The sequence below is a fragment of the Mytilus trossulus genome, chromosome 5 (genome assembly GCF_036588685.1).
Source record: "Mytilus trossulus isolate FHL-02 chromosome 5, PNRI_Mtr1.1.1.hap1, whole genome shotgun sequence".
NCBI classification, from domain to species: Eukaryota; Metazoa; Mollusca; class Bivalvia; order Mytilida; family Mytilidae; genus Mytilus; species Mytilus trossulus.
In genome coordinates, this window is record NC_086377.1 from 37,506,465 (window position 1) to 37,529,296 (window position 22,832).

The 22,832-nt window shown below is 31.1% G+C and overlaps 1 protein-coding gene across 23 annotated transcripts in view; it reads right to left on the reverse strand.

Annotated features, from left to right (window-relative positions):
• Window positions 1–6,566: 6,566 nt before the first annotated feature.
• Window positions 6,567–22,832, reverse strand: part of LOC134718820 (inositol hexakisphosphate and diphosphoinositol-pentakisphosphate kinase 2-like) — a 93,482-nt gene continuing 77,216 nt past the window's right edge. For 7 of the 23 annotated variants that reach the window (XM_063581572.1, XM_063581584.1, XM_063581580.1 and 4 more), the window contains 6 exons: window positions 22,576–22,608; window positions 18,512–18,589; window positions 15,250–15,438; window positions 12,573–12,638; window positions 9,154–9,315; window positions 6,567–8,767 (listed from right to left, as the gene is read on the reverse strand). In XM_063581572.1, the coding sequence (XP_063437642.1) occupies window positions 8,334–8,767; window positions 9,154–9,315; window positions 12,573–12,638; window positions 15,250–15,438; window positions 18,512–18,589; window positions 22,576–22,608 (962 nt within the window). In that variant the 3' untranslated portion in view covers window positions 6,567–8,333. Of the gene's footprint in view, window positions 8,768–9,153; window positions 9,316–12,572; window positions 12,639–15,249; window positions 15,439–18,511; window positions 18,590–20,163; window positions 20,188–22,575; window positions 22,609–22,832 lie in introns of all 23 variants that reach the window. The other 16 variants (XM_063581592.1, XM_063581589.1, XM_063581579.1 and 13 more) reach the window with 11 other exon arrangements.

A 22,832-nucleotide genomic window follows, 5' to 3' on the forward strand; every position in this document is an offset into this window, starting at 1 on the left:
ATAACATATTAAAGTTCAAGCAAAGATTAAACAAGTGATTTATAGGTTGAATTTCTGTAAATATTGACAATGCAATTTCCCATAGGAAGTCCTTTTACGGCTTAAACTGTACCACTTTGACTATTAAGGTTTGAAAAAAAATCTTATCCTAGAATTGAAAGTTTATATGCACTGCAATTTTTTTCAAAAGTCAAAATATAGGGCTGTGCGGCATATTTTCAACGTTTATATGCCCTGAACTTTCCAGAGTTTAAACTAACACTAATTTTCTCAACTACCTCTACCTCGATGAAGGGTTACCACAGATTTAAATGTAAACAATATGCACCTGTATATTTACTTGTGACATTCCCAAGTCTCTATGAGATTGAACACAGAGAGCATAACTGGGAACCAGAATGTAAACAAAATTCATTTTCTATGAATTTTCTAAATCTCCCCAAAAGAGGCGTGGTTTGAGAAACAGCTGTATAACAAAGTACAACATAAAGATAAATTTTAAAACTTGATATTTAGTGAACAAGCACCTGAAATTATTAATTTATAATAAATTGAATCAATTGACCACCAGTGTTTTTTACCACCTGAAATTTGTTATTTTTAAAAAGAAAGTCTTATGGTATTTAGAGTTCCAGAAATTTAATAACCAACTCTTTTCAAACGATTACTTCTTTGTAGAATTTTTCTTTCGATACAATATCACACATAACTGAAGCATTTTACAAACATTTATACCATAAATTCTGTTTTCAACATGACCTCCGATAACAACCCTTGTATAGTGTTTCAGCTTTTTTATTGAAAGTCTCTTATTTATATTTATTCATTTATTTATTATTGTTTTGTCTACGATTTGATATGCTTTGATATGCTTGCTGTCTTTACAATAAAAACTAGTTACAACAAACTTATCTTTATTTTGTTAATCCGATTTCCTATGGATGTGTTGTTTCTTTCAATATCTTACATAGAGAATACAAACAAAGTGAAAAATAATGTATTAAAATATTAGAACTTAGGCAATGAGATAACACATGTATAGCGGAGGACTACAATAGACTGTTCAAACCCTATCAAACCTCCAGTTCAACATGCAATTTAAAGAAGAAGAAAAAAGTTGATTTAATTGTGAACAGAATTTATTAAAAATCTTGCAAGTGTATGGAAAACCAGGCAGTACATGATACATATACCATGTACAGTAAAGAAAGTAGAATAATGGGTATATATTTATTATATATATATTAACAGCTGCACAAAAAGTCAAGGGGTTGTCTAATGTGTCAAAATTAGGGCAGTTTGATCTTGACCTAAAGAACGTTTTAATCCCATGTCAGATTAGCTCTAAATGCTTAAGTTTCAGAGCTATACGCCAAATACTGCATTGTATCCCCATTTTCTATTTTTAGCCATTGCAGCCATCTTGGTTGATGAGCGCGGTCATCGGGAATATGTTTTAACTAAATAGTCTGTGTAGGATTTAGGCCAAGTTTTTTTCATTTGACTTTGTAGTTTCAGAGAAGATTTAAGTACAGGTTAACGGACGACGGACGCCAATTGATGAGAAAAGTTCACTAGGTCCTTTTGGGTCAGATGAGCTAAAAAGAAGGAATGAGTACCAATGAGATAACTCTTCATCCAAGTCACAATCTGTAAAAATAAAACAGTTACAGATTGTACGGCCTTCAATACGGAGCATTAGGCAACAACGAACAGCAAGCCATGAAGGTCTTCAAAATGACTAGTGATAATGAATGCAAACAGGAGAACTAACGGTCTAATCTATGTAAAATATAATCAAGATACAAAATCACTTATGAACCACACCAACAAACGACAACCACTGAAGATCAGGTCATTGACACAAGACATGTGCATAATTTAACAATATGTTTTCATATGATATACTGTCTCGCTTCCACTATAAAATGTTCAGTGAAAAACCCCGCCAAACCCTCAATATTTCTGATGATCGAATACGGAGGATCACGTTAATGTGACAACTTGACAGTTAACTGCCTTGACTATAAAAACTTAAATGCAGAAGCTATCTTGCCGGCTCTGAATATGATATCATAATCAGGCCGGCAAAATAGCATATGTCTATAGCAATGGCTTTTCTTACAAGCACCAGCAATAAAACGAATGTGTTGCAGGCGCTGGAAAAATAGAAAATATGCTATTTGACGGCTCTTGGTAATAGAGTCATAGTTAAAAACAATTTTATTTACGTAATGTATGCAATTCAGAACTGACAAGTATTCCAAAAGCACATTTAATTTACCGGTAAATATTTTAGAATTTTGAGGCTATGTGAATAATTGCATTTTTACTATATAATGTTTTATTCAATTTATGATGAACGAGATTTATAAATCTTATTTTCTTATAACATTAAGTAAAAATCGGAGATTTTATTCTTATGCATAAATATGTAGCATTAATACACTGACTGATTTCAGACAGATAATTCCAACTACACGTTTTCATGATTTTATTGCAACAAATCATCGTCAAATGGATGCTCAATATTTTGACTTTTATTTCTTGTTATAAATTCTTACTTCCACTTTGACTGCTACATATATTAAAACGATTATATGTATCACAAATACTGTTAGTCGTTTTATAATTCAACTCCTCATATATCAGTGATTATCTAATTCTTTTATGTTGAGAGTACACATTTTCGTAGAACTTTTCAAAAGTAGATATAACATTTCACTCTGTAGGTTGCACTTTGTAAATACAGCTGTTTCACAAGCCTCACCTCTTTAGAGGAGATATATAATATTCATGTATATTTTGTTAACTGGTTTCCTTATACGAATTATATGTTTTATCTCATAGAGAAATGACTTGGGCATGTTGGGATGTTACCACTATAAAAACACAAAGTAGCGGTGAAAAATTAATTCTAAGGAATACCCAAAGTGAAAAAAGGGGTAGTACAGAATTTCAGTATAAGTTCAAACTCGGAAAGGTTTGGGGAATACAAATGTTGAAAATATGCTGCACAGCCCTGTTTTGACCTTTGAATAACAATTAGTGCATAGCAACTTTCCCTTCTAGAATATATATATATATTTTTAAGTTTCGTATTAAATGGCACAGCTTTACCCGTAAAGAGAGTTCCTACGGTAAATTACATTGTCTATATTTACAGAAGTGCTACCTTCACAAGGAACCGGTAAAAAACGATCACTATATTGCCAGTGACGGTAAAATAGCCATTTTTATAGAAATATGCTATGTTGCCGTCTTGAGTTAAGATACTTTAATTCGAGCCGCCAAAATAGCAACTACCGAAACTTAAAAACTGATCATAGACCGCAAAAAGTTCACCTGCTATTGTTGCATATCAATTTACATTGTTCTATTTATGTGTTCTAGTTTAACTGCAATTCAATGGTAAACTATCTTTAACAAAACAAAAATGGAATAGAAGAATATCCTATTGGTGTTTGATCATCAGTTCACTCCCTCTAATTTAGATCGTTTGAAAAAGATGTCCAAATTTAAAACAAAATAGTGCTTTTGATGTCATTCTTTAATTAAACTTTCTTACAAGACTTTAAAGGTTAGTTGAAAATTGGCATGTAGAAAGATGATACATGAACAATTCATGATATGCCTGGTTTCAATGAAGTTAAACTTAGGTTTTCTATGAAGTTATTACCTATGTTATTTTAACTGATCAGGCGAAGCTTACCTTTCAATTTGTATAAGGACATTCTATTCGAAAATGTGTGCGATAAGGATGATTGCCGTTATCTTTATTTTCACCAAATTCAAATCACCTATCAATGTTACCAAACAGTTTAGTGTTTACATATTGTAACCTGATCATTACCATAACAGGACATTTCAATAATGAGTTTATTTCAAAACATCTTTCTATAAATGGACTAGTCTATGATGCGAACTGTTAAACTCCGCCAAGTTAAGTGAAACAAATCAAGTAATTAACTTCGGTAAAATGTCAAGAAAGGTGTGAAAATTGCAAAAAAATTTGGTTGAACAGATAGGGATTTTGAATTGGTTGCAAGCTAAGACATCTAATCTAGACAAGAAAACATAAATCCTGCATAATAAATTGTATTTTTCAAACCCTGGTATTATTCTGCTGCTTACGCTGCTTTTTAGCTCACCTGTCCCAAAGAGCCAATTGAGCTTTTCTCATCACTCGGCGTCCGTCGTTCGTAAACTTTTACAAAAATCTTCTCCTTTGAAACTTCTGGGCCAAATTTTAACCAAACTAAACTTAATCTAGTTTAGAAATTGTGTCCGGTGACCCGGCATACCAACCAATATGGCCACCACGCCTGAAATAGAACAAAGGGGTAAAATGCAGTTTTTGGCTTGTAACTCTAAAATCAAAGCATTTAGAGCAAATCTGACATAGGGTAAAAGTGTTCATCATATCTATCTGCCCTGAAACTTTAGATGAATCAGACAACCCGTTGTTTGGTTGCTGCCCCTTAATTGGTAATTGTAAGGAAATTTTGCTGTTTTGGGTTATTATCTTGAATATAATTATAGATAAAGATAAACTGTAAACAGCCAAATGTTCAGCGAAGTAAGATCTACAAATAAATCAACATTACCAAAAGGTCAATTGATCCCGTAAGTAGTTATTGCCCTTTATAGTCTATTTTTAACAATTTTTCGTAAATCTTAGTAATCTTTAAGAAAAATCTTCTCTGAAACTACTGGGACAAATTAAACCAAACTTGGTCGCAGTCATCATTGGGGTATTTATTTCAAAAATTGTGTCCGGTGACCCGGCATACCAACCAAGATAGCTGCCACGGCTGAAAATAGAACATAGCGGTAAAATGCAGTTTTTGGCTTGTAACTCAAAAACCAAAGCATTTAGAGCAAATCTGACATGGGGGTAAAATTGTTTATCAGGTCAGGATCTATCTGCCCTGAAATTTTCAGATGAATCGGACAACCTGTTGTTAGGTTACTGCCCCTGAATTGGTAATTTTAAGGAAACTTTGCTGTTTTGGGTTATTATCTTGAATATGACTATAGATAGATATATTAAAACTGTAAACAGCAATAATGTACAGCAAAGTAAGACCTAAAAATAAGTCAACATGACCAAAATGGTCAATTGACCCCCTAGGGAGTTATTACCCTTTTTAGTCAAATTGTAAATTTTCACTAACATTTTCCACTGAATCTATTGGGCCAAGTTCATTATAGATAGAAATAATTGTAAGCAGCAAGAATGTTGAGAAAAGTAAGATCTACATACACATCCCCATCACCAAAACACAATTTTGTCATAAATCCCTCCGTGTCCTTGGTTTATTATTCACATAGACCAAGGTTAGCGACACAGGCTCCAAAGAGCCTCTAATTATACATATAACTGATAAATGAGGAGGGTAATTTATAAGTATTCCTTCATGGTAAAGTAAGTTATTACTTTAATTTACTCCAACAACAATGGGTGAGGATATATATGCCCATCATATGTACGAGAGTTTTTCAAAAGAAATTCCAACAATTCGAGAACAAAATCGAAAGCATGCTTATTTTCTCTAATCCCCAAAACATGTTCTTATCTTAATAATTACAATCCCCTCCTCTTTTTCACCGAATATCACCTATCGAATTACTTATCAGAGTTTAAATTTTCATGAGTATGAAGAATGCCATGTGTGCAACATGATCTACTTACCCTTCAAAAGTACCTGATTTCACCCCCGCTTTTTGGTGGAGATAATGTTATTTAATTTAATTTGCATCTTAACACTAAATCCATTGTTCATTGTGTAGTGGATGTGTACTGATTTGTATTTTAGTCTTAGATAAAGGATTTTTTATAATCCATTATTGGCTTTGAACTCGCTGTCAGAATCTGTGAGTACAGTACTCTCAAATCTTAATTTTTATGATTTTGGTGTATTCATTAACATGCTGATGCAATGTTTTTATTATTAAACTCATCATAGATACCAGGATTGAAATTTTGCATTTACACCAAACGCCTGTTTCATCCACAAAAGACTCATCAGTGATGTTTGAATAAAAAAAGAGTTAAAAAGCCAAATAAAGTACGAATTTTGAAGAGAATTGAGGACCAAACATTTCTCAGGTTTTACCAAATACAGCTAGGTAATCATTGCCTGAGAACGTTTTTCTACGTTGTATCTATCTCATAAGCTAAACCCTTTTCAGCTGATTATTATAGTTTGTTTTTATGTTGAATATTACACCACTGTGCCAGGGTAAGGGAGGGTTTGCACCTTCAAACATGTTAAGCACCGCCAAACTATATGTGCCTATCTCATGTTAGCCATTAGATTTGTTTTTTGTAAAGTGTTTTGTTGAAAATCATGCCATTAGTTTTCTCAAATTAGTTACATAATTTTAATGTCAGGGCTATATAGCAGACTATATGGTATGACTTTTTCTCATTGTTGAAGTTTGTATGGTTGTCCATTATTGCTCACATCCATTTCATTGAACTTTGGTGGAAGTTGTTTTTTTGGCAATCATACCATACCTCCTCATCTTTTCATTTATAGCAATGAATAATGATTCATAACAACAATAAAATTCTCTTTATTAAGGGATTGAGATTTGCATCTCTGTGACACATGCATATACAAATATTTCTATCAAATTCTGTGCTCTTGGATATTTCTTGTTTCAGACAGGTGTGTCTTTTGGGATTTCATATATATCTGGTTGAGTTACATCTCTTCCAATAATTAAACATATTTTTTTTTTTAAATATTCTTTTAAAATTCTTAACATATAAAGTGAGGTAAATCTGCTTGAATAATTCTACAAACATCGACCTATGTTGTAGTCATTTACAACTGCATATTTATAGGATTTACCTCAAATTAACAATAAAAAAACATTCATAAATAACTTGATATCAATAGTCACATTGTAGAATTAGTGTACTAATAGACTGGTTGAAAAACAAAAACAACTGCAAATTGATGGAAAAATATATAACAATAATAAGACATAAACAATTTAGTAAAACAAGACCTGCTACTGAAACAAATTATAAAAAAGAATGTGTCCCTAGTACATGGATGCCCAATCCACACTGTCAGTTTTTATGTTCAGTAGACCGTGAAAATAGAAAAAAACTCATTGGCATTAGAATAAGAAAGATCATATCATAGGGAACATGTGAACTAAGTTTCAAGTTGATTGGACTTCAACTTAATCAAAAACTACCTTGAGCAAAAATTTTAACCTGAAGCAGGACAGACGGACGAATGAACAAACAAATTAATAAACGAACGCACAGACCAGAAAAAATAATGTCCATAAAAGGGGCATAAAAACAGACCTTGCTGTTGATCAAATAATCCTTTAGCATATTACTGAATAATTAAAACAATAAAACCTTTCAAAATATTGTTTTGATAAAAGGAACTCTGCAAACAATGAGAATTCATTTTGTATTAAATTTTACTAGCTAGTAAGCTGTAACATACAATTTGAAAAATTCAGGGTTATTTATCTATCATTAACAGAGTATGTCCAGGTATACTATCTGCATTAGACTGAGAATTATAAATTTCTTATTATGTCTTATTAGAATATTTTGTTTGAAAGAAATCAACTAAAAATTATGAACTAGATAGCACTTAACAAACTCGATTATTATTGAAACCCCAAAACAGACAACCAAATAGTAATTGAAGATTTCTAGCTTTTAAATGAACATATCAACAAACAAAATGTCAAAGTTTTATCTACTTAGATAATATATTTTTTCTGCACATAATCCACAACTGATAAGTACATTTGTACAATACTGAGAAACAGGTAAAAATATAGGGTTTTTACAAGTACATCAGTGGCATATTTGAAGAAATATATCAAATTGTGTCATATTCATGTATAGATAAAGGCTATAAAGTTTACATAGTAATTGCCTTGAAAACATCAAATAATGAAAAAAAAAGTATTTTAACATTTTGGCATTAATTTTCCAGGTAAACAAAAATTTAACAAATGCTCAGAATACACAGTGATCACTCTTTTTGAAATCCACAATCAGTGTGTTTATGCAAGTGATTCAAAATATTCAGTTCATTGTAATTTTAAACATTTATTTCACAAACTTCTTTATCCTGTCTTGCATATCTTTTATCTAGTAATACAACATAACATTTTTTTTAAATTATAACATAAATATAACAAGTTCCCGTAATAAAGATTTATCATTAAAAAGAGAGACAACTCTTGTTAAACAGAAATGCCTGACAACTTTTGAATTTATCATATAATGATTAAAAAAAATGGCTGTGACCAAGCAGTGTACATTTCTAACATCTCTGACATCAACTTTCCTTAGTTTTACTCTGTTTACTACCTTCATCCACCACACAATTCAAATCATTATTTGAATTCTTATTACTTGTTTTTCCATTGTTACTATTCAAACTTTTTGAACTTTTCTCAGCATCACTATCAAGTCTTAGACTACCCATATCACTGCTGAGACTTTCTGTTCGTTGACTTCGACTACTAGTGTCTGTTTCGCTACATATACTATAAGATCGTTGATAATCGTAATCACTGGTCACACTCTCAGCAGTTTGACTTTCTGTTCTTTGTTTATCCATATCACTACTGGAGCTGTCCTTTCTCTGAATCTTCACTTTGTCTATATAATACTTCAGTTTGTTCATGATGTCTACCGGTGTGGAATTCGTTGTTGGGGATGATGGTCCTGCACTGGAATTGCTAGAGGACGGCAAACTTGGTCCAACACCTGAAATAAAAGTTGAAAATAAAAGAAAAACAGTCACCATAATAATACTAATTATTGAGATCCACTTAACTCATATAATCTGTTTTTGTCTATTTAGCTTTATCAGATAAAGAAATTTAAATGCACATGAAACATTTTCTTAAAACTGATTTTTACTTTAAAAAAACCTGCATGTGGTGGTTATAATCAGTTCAATCTTTTTGGACTACAGTTACAGGTAAGTGGTTTTTCAAAGAGCATTCAAGCTTCCTCCATCAATCAAAGCTAGCTGCCACAAAATAGTCAAAAGTTCTGAATGTGGGGTTTAAACCACAAAAAATCACCCAAAGACAAGTTTTTGCAATGCTGATCATATTAAAACTGCTTCAGTTACACAAACTACTTACCTCTAAATGTCATTGAACCTCCAGGAGATTCAATTGGAGTGGGATTCATGAATTTCTTCGTTGTTGCTCTTCTCAGGAAATCTGACAACTGTGCCATTGTCAAATTATGATGGAGGGTCTCTAATGCTCTGATAGACGGCACCATGTTAAAACCTTCAAAAGCTGAAAAATAAACAATCAATACTGTTACAGATATACAAATGTTTTAAAATAACTTTTAAAAGGAATAATCTTAATTATATATATGGCTTTGATCGATTAAAGCAGAATATAAAGAAGAATAAACAACAGTTGACTTTAACTGTATCTCCCTGTACAGAAAGGTTACGTTACGACTATAATTGGTATCAAAACTCAAAAGAAGGCAACAAAGCAAAGAATGAAGGACACCTTTTCAGATGGTAAATAAGTTTAAATACAAAGAACTTTATTAATTAGTTGCCCTAATGCAAGTTTTTATCATATGCAACCCATAATTGAACCCCATGTTTTACATTAAGGTGGTATCAAATACATTGACTTAATTAATGTGGCTTGTTATAAAATTTATAATTTATTTCAAAAAATATAAAAATTTCAAAAAAACTTGGACCACACATTTTGTCGAAAAAAATTCATTGGATATATTGCAATTTGACAAACACTAATTCCAATCATTGAGAAGCATAATATTTCTTTACAATAGAATATGATTAAAACGTTCAGCTGATTATAACAAAGTTATCTCCCTGTAGAGTTATGTACTGTACCACCTCATATAAAACATCACAAATATTTCTGAATTGACAGTGTAATGAACTGTAAATAAAATATAAAATTGGTTTAATGAACAACCTATTTCAAAAATATAAGACAGAACATGGCAACTGCATATTTGTTGTTGAACAAAGAACAAGATAAACAGCATCCAGTTCATACAAGGATGAAGCATTAAGACCTTTGAAAAAATCTAAAGTCAAACTGAAAGCAAATTCTGGATCCATAGTTATAAATGTAGAGAATATTTAAAATATACACTGATATAGTAAAACAATGCATATAGAAAAGGTTGCAAGGATTTGACATGCAGGATAAAAATTGTTTTGTATTTTGTATTTCATATACTAGTTTTTACTTTGGAATTTCATTCTTTAAAAAAGAAACTTTATGATTTAACAAAAAACAACAAAAAACAGAAATGGTCTGACAAATTATTACATATAATACCATGACGACTTGATTTGTATAATAAACTTAACATGTGTAGAATATTCCAGAATTATATTTGTTTTACTTATTTCAGCATACTGGTACAATATGATAAACAGATGCTTAACACAAACATATTAAAAACTTGTAAATCAGAACTGCAGGGAGGGAAAACAGTGGGAACAAAAAAAAACAGTCAAAAATCATAATTTCATAAAGAATAGAATATAATAAATATAGATTCTTACACTGCAACAAGTGTATTACGATATTTCTCCACTCGAGACAGTTAAATTTTATTATTTAAAGCTCGAGGCTTGCCGAGCGCTTTAAATAATAAAATTTAACTGTCTCGAGTGGAGAAATATCGTAATACACGAGTTATAGTGTCGGAATCTGTTTCTCTAATGCTTTTTATCGTTCTTTTTCAAAGATTTTCAGAAAATTGTGCTCTTTATATGTGACGTCATCAGGCAAGGTCGCCTTTTTTCATGACGTCTCAATAGGAAAATTGAGAAGAAAACAAAACATTTTGACGTCATAATCAAATTTCGACTAATCATTTGCTGAGAACAGATTTTTCACTAGTGAGGAGAAATCTTTTTCTCACACCAGTCAGGAAATGTGAAAATAGCAAAAAAATTAGAGAAATGACTATAACTGTCTGCTTATATTTTTTTCTAATCATTATCTGACAATCAAAAGCATTTACCAGTTTATAAATTGTGTATTTTTGAAAAAAAATCAAAATCTTTGAGATGTAAGAACAGTGATCTTTTTAAGTATGAATAATAGAAGAAACAAAATGTGTGTACAAAATATTTAATAGTTGTTTATTCAGAGCTTCATACAATATTTGTTGCACACATTTTTGTCCTTCCATTACTCAAAATTACAAAGCAACAATTCATAAAACATTTTGAATGCACATTTTTGTCCCTCTATTACCTTTCAAATCATAAAATTACAAAGAAACAAGTCATGATAAGTCTCTAACAAAACTAAGATTTTTGACTGTGTGTGAATAATTAATTTAAGCAGTAGTTGTATACTCACTAAGACAAAAAGCCATGCAGTGACACAAACTCCTGTAAATACATTTAAAACCGGGAAAGCAAGCAAACTTACACACACAGCTTAAGAACGTGTTTCACAAGAACCATGCAGATATCAAGGAAAATTTGTTTGGATCTATTGGAGTATGTACAAAGATGATTGGATAAGAGATTTTGGTCACTCTGTCAGGTTGAATTTTTTATTGTGTCCAGTGTAAAATGGTTCATGCCTATTGAGAATAAAGGAATTTTAACTCAATATTTCAACAAGCAGGTCTCTAAATTATGGCTTTATATTGGGTAGTGACAAAAAATATAAACTTTAGAGGAGATAACATATATCCATAATTTATTGATATATTTGTGGTAAGAAACTCTAATTTGGACTTCCAGAATGTTAAAAGTCTTTTTGTTTGCCTGGATTATCTTGTTAAATCAGCAACTTTAATGAAAAGCTAATCAAAAATTTGAAATTGAAGCTTTTCGTCTAATTCTTCAAAGAAAATTCTTCTGAAATTTTTAAAAATAACTCGCAATGAAATTGATTTGAAGATTAATCATAAAACAAAATAGACATAAAACAAATATAAATACTTTAACAAACAAAATATTGTAGACTCCAAACGACCAGATAAACAGAAATCACAATACATTGCATCTTTATTAAAGACATTGGAGATATTCACCATACAATATTTGCGGGCCATGCCAAACTCCTTATAGGAATCATTTCCAGTTAGAAATTATATGTAGTTTTAGTTTTCAAAATAGATTTAAATAGAAGTAGAGTTATTCCCCTTGACAGTGTTTGATTTTCTAATTTGAACATGTGGTACACAAGTCTCATAAAAGATTCTTTCTAAATTATAGTAATGGACCATATAAGTCTAAAACTAATTAAAATTGGTCAGTCAATCACTTTTCCTAAACTTTAATGGTAAAATAACAAGCTCAATTTGTTATTGAAACTTTTGGAAGCTGCCTTCAAAATGACAAAAAAAAATGATCTTTCAAACAGTTTAGCAAATTTTTGGCTGTTTGATGGAGTTTCTGCCCTTTGCTCTCCAGCATGCCAGTCACGGGAAATAATTCTAACTCTAATAACTTAAATATAATCCTTTCTAATGACATAGCTAATTTTATTTGATATCTGCATGAATTCTTGGTGATATATACCAGGACTAGTGATAAACGAGGCAGACTTGGCTCGAATCATTTCTCTCACGGTCTTGTCTTCTAATCCTGCAGCAAAACAAGACAAAAAACATTTGTTCTTTTAATCTCCCTTTCCAAATTCTAAAAAGTTATCTTCCTTTTCAAATTCTTTAAAGTTATCTCCCTTTCAGAAATTCTTTAAAGTTATCTCCCTTTCAGAAATTCTTTAAAGTAATCTCCCTTTCAGAAATTCTTAAAGGTATTTCCCTTTCAGAAATTCTTAAAGTTATTTCCATTTCAAATTTCTTCAAAGTTATCTCCCTTATTATATACCAAAGTGTTCTTCCCTTACCCTAGTAACCAATCTAATAGATGTTTGTCAGTTATTGTTCATTTTTGCCTGTAATTTATTTTAGATGCATTACAAATTTAATTTCTGTAAACCAACAAATATTGGTTTGAGATTTAATTCACTTATTTTGCTATTTATAAATAGAAAAGAAAAGTTAATATAAAGAGGTGGAAATATGTTTTTTAGATTATTACATAATCAATATTAGAAAATCTATAATGTAAGCTGTAGTCCCCTAAAAAATCAGTTTGGAAGAGCTAAACCGCAGAAAAGTATCTGCAAAATTAAACTGGTTTACAGCACTATAAGGTTTTCAATGCCCCACATGTTTTCTGCTGATTAAGACTAAGCTATCCTACACTCACTCACACCACTGTTCAGGCGAATTTCTATTTCCACCCTCAAAAGTGGCAGTTGGCACAAAGCCAGTTCACTGTTCAAAGAAATGAAAGTGTTAATTCTTCTTTTGTACAATCAACGTCCCAGGATTAGGGAAAAAATATCAAAAAACTTTTGTAATCCATTTATCATTATTAATTGTCAAATTTAAGTTTACTCTATTAGGTTACATTTAATGGGACGTTAGAAAAGACAAATTCATCCTGAAATTAAGTTAATTGGCCAAAAAGAATGAGTATTGACAACAACAAAACTGTTATAAAATCAACCTTGATAAAAAATTAAAAAAACACACAATTAAATCATTTAAGTTTAGGAATTAATCAAAATCTTTTATCAAATTTGAATATTAAATACACTGATGACATAATTTTAGTGTTTAGAACTGAATTAATGTGGATTCATTATTTTTATATTGAAAAAAAATTAATGTATAATGAAGTTAGTTGACTAGCTAGTGATACAGCTACTTAAACCATGTAGAAACCTAATATGGAACAAAAGGACAGATTTAGGGAAATCCAAAAAGACTGGTATTAATATAATAATGCCTCCCTACTAATAGATTCGTGCATAAAAAAAAACATTTTGAAGTAATCAACATAAAGGCAGTATTTAAACCTTATGAACCTTATTTCAATTGAAATTTCAAACAGCTGCTCCATTTGTAATAATGCAAGCTCTCATTTCCAAGAGTCTACTTCCAATAAAATATTGAAATAACTATAATGCTAAAATGTGATAAAAGCATGTGATTTTTTGAAAATATTGAATCTATTAAAATTGCAGAACTTGAAAAAAGCACTGTATGGTATAAATACAATTACTATTTAAATATATTTAGAAGGTTAAATACACCAGCGATAATTGTATATAGCTGTTCAATTTAAAGTAGTGCAAGCTTGCCTAATCCACCCATTCATTGAAGTGATCTTAGAATGGGCTTCTAGACTGTACCCTTTATCCCACCTATAAACTGGGAATTTTATTTACTTTTCAGTCATCTTTAGTGGAGTATATCTGATAAATTAAAAAAAAAGTTTTCTATTTTTAATTACAAATTTTTAGAAAACCTTTAGTTACATTAAAGAGTGACATGACTGTAATAAGATTGAATCAACAAAATCCACCTGAACTGTGGTGTAAGTACAGTGGATTCATTTTCTTGGGTTCCAATAAAATGTATCAACATGGATATTTAATATCATTGTTTTGCCAAAGTATATCCAGGCCTTGCAGTCATAAAACTTTTGAGACTGTTTTTTGTACTCGTACTTGAAAATCAACCAATCAAAATGCTGGATTTCATAATTTGAGCATGGACTTTGTGCTGGGAGCACTGAGCAAAATTTTATGACTTCAACCCCAGGAGTGTATTTGAATTTGTACTTTGTTGAACTTGTAAATACTTTAATTGCCTATACCCGTGAAATCAAGGAAAATTTAATATCCAATCATATAATAATGAATCCACAGTACTATGGATTCATTATAATTCCTTGGGTACCAATTTTCGTTGATTTCGTGGGAACTAGTGAACCACGAAATTAAATGTTCAACAAATACCAAATTTCATAAAGGCTTGTATGCAGATTTTAGAAAAACCACGAAATTAAATATCCACGAACATGATAGTTTTCCTTAATCCACGAAAATTGGTACCAACAAAAAAAAAACTAATCCACAGTAAACAAACTCTTTGTACACTTTTATAAATCCTTCAATCTTTGTAAGCAGTAAAATAAATTCAGTAAAGCCTAAGCCAATGGCAGTTTAGAAGATTGTTTGTTTAATGAATCAAAATACTGCAATAAAGTTTATAGTTAAAAACTTTTTTGATTTTTGAAATCTTGAAGCACCATAACATATTAGAACAAATTCCTTCACCCAACTATTCTGAATATCTTGATATAGTAGAAACTTCATAATAAAACACATATATCTCACCTTTAAATGCTTCTGGGTTGAGATAGAATAGACTAGAAAATGAGTGACGGTGTTTATCTGTGGCGATCGGTAGATGCACAGTGAGGTATTGTCTCTCTACAAAGTAATCTGTAATAGAAAATGATTGACGGAGTTTATCCGAGGCTGTTGGTAGATGCATAGTGTGGTATTGTCTATCCACAAAATAATCTGCAAGGAAAATAATAGATAATGCAGTAAATTTTACAAAGAATGTTTTTACATTACATCATAAATCAAGTATTTTCAGCTTTAAAATAGAGCTACAAAAGTTGACAGACAGAGAAAAAAACAAGAATGTGTCCCCAGTACACAAATGCCCCACTCGCACTATCATTTTCTATGTTCAGTGGACCGTGACATTGGGGTAAAAACTCTAATTTGGCATTAAAATTAGAAAGATCATATCATAGGGAACATGTGTACCAACTTTGAAGTCGATTGGACTTCAACTTCATCAAAAACTACCTTGACCAAAAACTTTAACCTGAAGCGGGACAGACGGACGGACGAACGGACAAACAAACAAACGGACTCACAGACCAGAAAACATAATTCCATTCTACTATCGTAGGTGGGGCATAAAAAATCACACTTAGTAAATCCTGTTATACTTGCACATAATGGTTGTACTAATTTTTGAAGGTATAGTGACCAACAGTTCCTTATAAAATCTATGATAAGGCCACGTTTTTTTTATTTGTTGGTTTATGGATCCGCCAACCCGATTTTGCCGATTTTCAGAATAAAAATAAAATTGACTTTTCATGCCTTTTTATTCCCGCCTACCCTTATCAATGCATTATCCCTGAAAAATAATTAAAAGTTTCTTTTTTTATAAAATGAAATGCATTAATCATTAACAAAGTTGATAACACTTTCTGTTGTGAAAAATAAACTTCCAATTTACGTTTCTAAAAATATAACTGACCTTGAATGTCTTTTGCGCAAATAATTTTGCGGAATGAAACCTGTGTTGAAAACCTATTTCAAAATAAGTTTGTTTCTCTTATTTGTTATCAGTCCGTAAGATGCATCATCTCAGAGAAATGCCAAATGTTGACAGGTGGAATACATCAATTATAGTAATGAATATTAACAAATCATTTGAATTTTCTTGTTTCATAAATATCAATCATTGGGATAAAAACAAAATTGCATGACAACTGATTAACCCGATATTGTCGTTTTTCCAGTGGACGAGTCTATTACGTTTTTCGACACGTGTGTTGAAACTTATTTTTGTATAACGTTTTTACATTTTTTTCTTTATCAGTTTTTATATTATATTTACCAAGTTTTCTGGAATTGATTGAGAGCTACGCCAATCTGTTTTTCTTGTTTGTAAAATGACAATTTTATTTCGTCTTTGTCCGTGCAACCCCTCCCCCCCCTTTTTTACAGGAAGTTATTAAACGATATCATGCGATGTTCATGATCACTGATCAATAATATTTCATCCAACTAAATGTTAAGAAATGATGACAAAACAGCAAATAAGACAAACATTTTGTTAGCAAGGTGAAATATATATTTATTTTGCATATTTTTCTGTTTTGAAAGATTTTTTTTCTTTCTTTTTTTTCCGACCGACTGACCCGATTTTATGGGAAAAATCCGTAAACCAACAAATTAAAAAACCGTGGCCTAAATGAAATAATAACAATTGTGTAGGAGATTGAAAAGCAGATATATTGACCCTGAAAAAAAGTATATCATGTGAAGATTACAAAGACTTTAATTGTTATATTATAAGGTCTTTCCACCTTTCCATGGGAAGACCTTTTGATTTTTTTCTGATTATTCAGGTCTTCCCACCTATTGATTTTGTTCTTGCATTGTAATTTTGTTTCAAAAGATGTCGCTTATTTTTTTTGTATAAGATATTGTACAGTCTATTAGCTTTTGAAATGACCCTGTTTAACCAAACACTTTTCTTTGAAAGAGTTTTCTCCCTAAACACTGTTTTTCTTGTTTTGAGATCTCCTTCAAGAGAGCGACAAATCTATTTTTCTACATTGCTCGTTATATCCTCAGGATGCAACATTTTATTTTGACTGAAATGTTACAAATGACTCCATATGAGAGTTATTCCCACTTATGCATTTGAACAATTGTTTTTTTTTATTATTAACGGTATTATTATATTAGGCAATACTTAAAAATATTTTGGTTTGCCCAAACCCTACCCAAAGGTTGAGACAATGGGTAGGAAGGTAGGCATTTTCTTTTTTTTTTCTTCAAAAAAAGAAATTCAAGTATTAGACATTGTCAGATAGATATAGGAAGATGTGGTGTGAGTGCCAATGAGACAACTCTCCATCCAAATAACAATTTAAAAATTAAACCATAATAGGTTAAAGTACGGCCTTCAACACGGAGCCTTGGCTCACACCGAACAACAAGCTATAAAGGGCCCCAAAATTACTAGTGTAAAACCTTTCAAACGGGAAAACCAACGGTCTAATCTATATAAACAAAACGAGAAACGAGAAACACGTATATATTACATAAACAAACGACAACTACTGTACATCAGATTCCTGACTTAGGACAGGTGCAAACATTTGCAGCAGGATTAAACGTTTTAATGGGCCCAAACCTTCTCCCTTTTTCTGAAACAATAGCATAACATCACAACAAATAAACAGATGTTTATAAGTCTTCATGCCTATTTGATTAAAAAAAACTTCTTCAAATCAGGACAATCAAAGAATTTGAGTAGGCAGCTTTTTTCCTGGGTAGGTAGCATTTGGGCAAACAAACCTATTATTTATTATGGCCTTATTATTGTCAATATTCAGCCTTTTCCATATCAGCCTGGATATTATACTGAGATCACTATATCATCATTAGTCTAGGGATGATAACTAGGCCAGTATGGATTGGACAGACATATATTAATCTTTTTATCATAAACTATCATATTAGTGCAAAGTATATGATAAACAAGAATGTATCCCCGGTACAGAGATGCCCCATCCACACTATCATTTTTATGTTCAATGGAACGTGAAAATGGGGTAAAATTCTCTAATTTGGCATTAAAATTAGAAAGATCATATCATATAGGCAACATCTGTATTAAGTTTCAAGTTGATTGGATCTCAATGTCATAAAAAACTACCTTGACCAAAAACTTTAACCTGAAGCAGGACAGACGGACGGAAGAACGAACGCACAGACTAGAAAACATAATGCCCATAAAAATGGGGCATAAACAATATTAATATAATATCATTACCTGTCCTAGGATCTTTGGGGTTCTTATCTTCCAAACTACGGCTTCTTTTTTCTTCTAGACTCTGGGATTTTATGGATTCTAAAAAATAAAAAGGAAAAAACTCATAATTTCACTAATTCATATTATTACTTTGTTAAAATATTTTAAAATTCAAAAGTACATATCAGAAACAATTTGCATTCTTTAGACCAAAAATCATCAAAATATTCCTAGAAACAAAACTTAATGAATAAACATATTATATATATCTTATCTTACTTTTTGAATCATGAAATAATGATCTTGTTACATGACAAATGATAGCATACATGTTCGTAATATAATCAAACATAAATCTTAAATTTTAACACATTTAAATGAAAGTTTATAAGAATGCTGCAGTTCACCCTAGTTCAAGATATATATCTAACACAATACATTCCAGATCATGTGATTCTAACTAGTTTTAGTCTGACAATTATTTATTAGTCTTGTCCAATGATATTAATGAAATAGCCCATAATTTTCTTTCTACAATTCATCCAAAATTATAATAATTTTGTACTTTAGTACTTTGTTAGCAGCAAATTCAAGTATTTTAATACTTTTTCCAAACAGCTTAAGCATTTAATACCCTTTTTCCTTGTTAATGAAATGTTGATCTATAGCACTATGCATTTTACTAGATTTCTGGTTCACAGCTCTTTATATAAATATTTTTACAATTAAGGAATGACTGTAATATTTTTTTCTGTCTATGAAGAAATAACATAAAAAAATTGGTGCACACTGGATAACACGTGTAGCGGGGTTATCTAACAATGTGCACCACATTTTTTATGTTATTTTGAGTAGACAGAAAAAATATTACAGTCATTTCTTAAAATTTAATTCTAAATTCCATTTAAACTGTAGAAAACCATGAAAAAACGTTGATGACCTCACGGTCACATGGCTAAATTCTGTCTATGGGCTGATAACAAAATTAACGTCAGCCAATCAGAAGACGTGTTACACCCAAAATCAAATTATTTGAAAATAACATGCAACCAAGGAGCATTAAATATGTTTAGATCTGCAGTTTTACATGCTATACATTTTTATGAACATAACAAGCAACCAAGGAGCAGCATGATTATATTTTCACATTCACAGGTCAAAGTTCAATACACATACAAATACAATACAATTGAAATTCACCATGCAACCAAGGAGTAACATATATTCTACCTAGCTTTTACAAACATGTAAGAAGATACTTCAAATTCAGAAATTATTGCCATGTTTTTATTATTGAGGAAAATGCATCAGAGTAATTATCACAATAACTTAAACTTGCATTTTGAAATTATTTCTATAAATAAAACAGGATTTTTTCTCAATGTCTCAAAATTAAAATGAGATTTTAAGTCCAAAGTGACAAAATCTCAATAATAAATGTACGCAAAAATTTCCGAATTTACAGTATTGTGAATTCATTTTATTTTGGTCATTACCAATTTTTCATGGATTTTTGATTTTTGTGGTTTTGCCAAAGTCTGAATCAAAGCCTATAGAATATTTGTACTTCGTTGAAAATTTTATATTTGGGGTTTGCTTATACCCATAAAATCCATGAAACATTGGTATCCCACAAATAATAATGAATCCACAGTAAGTACGAAAAAACATACCAAAATATTCAGTTATTTCTGGGGCTAGTAATAAGGAATGATATAAAATAATTCAGAATAAACTCTCAGCTAACATAACAATATACACAAAATTTTACCTCAATTGAAGCTTATGACAGCTCAAAGAAGAATACACAGGCAAAAATGTCCTACACAAAATTAGAAGATGTGGTATGATTGACAATGAGACAACTCCCAACTAGAGACCAACTCATGTAAACATAAACAACAATAGGTCACTATACAACCTTCAACAATGAGTAACAACTTATACCCCATAGTAAGCTATAAAAGTTCCCAAATGCCTCATGATTGAATTATTATTGAATGTCTTTTAAGAAAAATGTTTAATACAAGTATTATGAAATCATGACTTTATCCATGTCAATGAGGTGAAGGTCAGATGAAGACAACCAGACAGACATGTACATCATAAAATCATTCCAAACACCAAATATAGTTTACCTATTGCTTTTAGTATCGGAAGAAACAGACCCAACCATAAATACTTCACATTGACCTATGAACCACAAAAAAACATACATGTAATTAATAATCCATGCAAATGAGGTCAAATTTAAATATTCCCTGCCAGATAGACATACAAAAATTAGAAGATGTGGTATGATTGTAAATGAAACAACTCTACACAAGAAACCAAATTACACAGAAACTCCATACCTGGTAATCAGCTTGTACACTTAACAATAGTGCTATACAAATAGAGTTCCAAGTTACTTTTATCTCACCGTGGGTAAATTATCATGCTGTGATTGGTTTAACGCCGTCATGTGGTAACCCCCAATGAGACTATAGGGGGTTAGTAAATTTCATAGGGGGTTCATGACCCGTTGATGGTGACATCATCTTTTAATGTTGTTTTGTTTCATTGCTTATTTTTCAACAAAACACAGCAGAAAAGTCCAGCATGCGATAAATTTGTTATACAGTTAACTACTGACCCCCTCCAGCCTCACCCCCTATGAATTTTACTTACCCTCTATGGATCTGTATGGGGTCAGTAGCAAACCATATAACTTATTATAGTGTTTAAGAAACAGAACTATGAGGTCATAATACAGTGAATTCTGCAGTTAATACATCAAATAATATAATTGACTTTTTGTTTAAATAGCCATCACAAAAATCTTAGCCTTGTTCACTGTTAGGCAATAAGAAGGGGGGATAGGACCTTTATCGGGACTCCGGGATGGGGTGTTTTTAAGCTTGGGATTTCTGGATTGACCCTTTCTGGATCCGGAATTTCGGATTTCGGGACGTCGGGATTTACTTTATTTAAATTCAGGACTTCAGGATTTACTGTTTTTAAGCCCGGGATTTCGGGATCAGGACCCCTCCTATCCCCACTCAATTAGGCATCTATATGTCTGGCATTCTGCGACTCATGAGTGAAATTTTGTTTGTGTAATAAACTATGATAATAGGAGCAAAGTGAATCTTGTCAGTAAGACGCCTGTGTACAGACATCTAAAATCATTTTAAAATATGCTACTAAAATTAATAAACTAAATTGAACAAAAATCATAAAACAGGCATTAAAGAAGCCACAATATTACAGCTGTTAAACTTGATTGTGTGCAAAGCACAATGCATTTAAGATTGCTTTTTCTTGGCACCCAGGTTATCTAGTCGTCAGTGATAATGTATTGGTGATTAATGTATAGGGGCTAATATAAACTGCATGTAAATTTACGATAACAAGTTTTAAAATTTGATAAGGATATGAACCCTGCTTTCAACATGACTTATAAGCTGAGAAGTTTATCAATTGTGATTGTTCCTCAATGTTTTTCAAACTCCAAGCCAACAGTCTACACTGTTACTTATAAATGTGTTAATTATGACAAATACCAATTTAGTTTGTGGTTTGACCCTGTTGAGGTGCGCATTCAATGAATCCTGTACTCACAGAGAGCATCAGCTATCATTAAAACACCAGTATCACGTCTCATTATTACCCAATCAAACAGTTAACAAAAGATTCGGTCATTTTTTTAAATATTATTACAATACATGTTCAAGCAAACTAAAATTACATGCGTTGTTGACACACTCAGGCAGAACCTAAAAGTGGAAAAAACATGTTGTTGTGTTTGTGCTGTAAATTCATGCAGGTCAGAATTATATGACAAGAACAAATTTAGACTACCGTGGATTCATTATTATTCATTTGATACCAATTTACGTGGCAATGGGGAACCACAAATTTCAAATACTTAATAAATTCAAAATCATCATTAATAAGAATAATGTATGGAAACTTTGGCAAAGCCACAAAATCAAATATCTAATAAAATGTAAGTTAATTTCAATCTATGAAATTGGCAGCAACGTAAAAATAATGAATCCACAGTACTTGTTGGCGGGTTTAACATGATATAATGTACATACTAGGAAAATTAACATCTTCAAGATATACACTGCCTATAACGAAATAATGTAACAAAAGTAAAATAAAATGTTACACTCACATACGCCATGTAGCTTTCATGCAGTTTATACATACAGGAATATTTGGAATAGAGAAATTGGAGTTTGCCAGATCTTTGATAATCTCAATCTCTTATAATAAGGACAAGTTTAAGTTTGCTTAAAAACAGCTTGCACTTCAACTTTATCATAAAATATTCTTTAATATAAAAATAAAA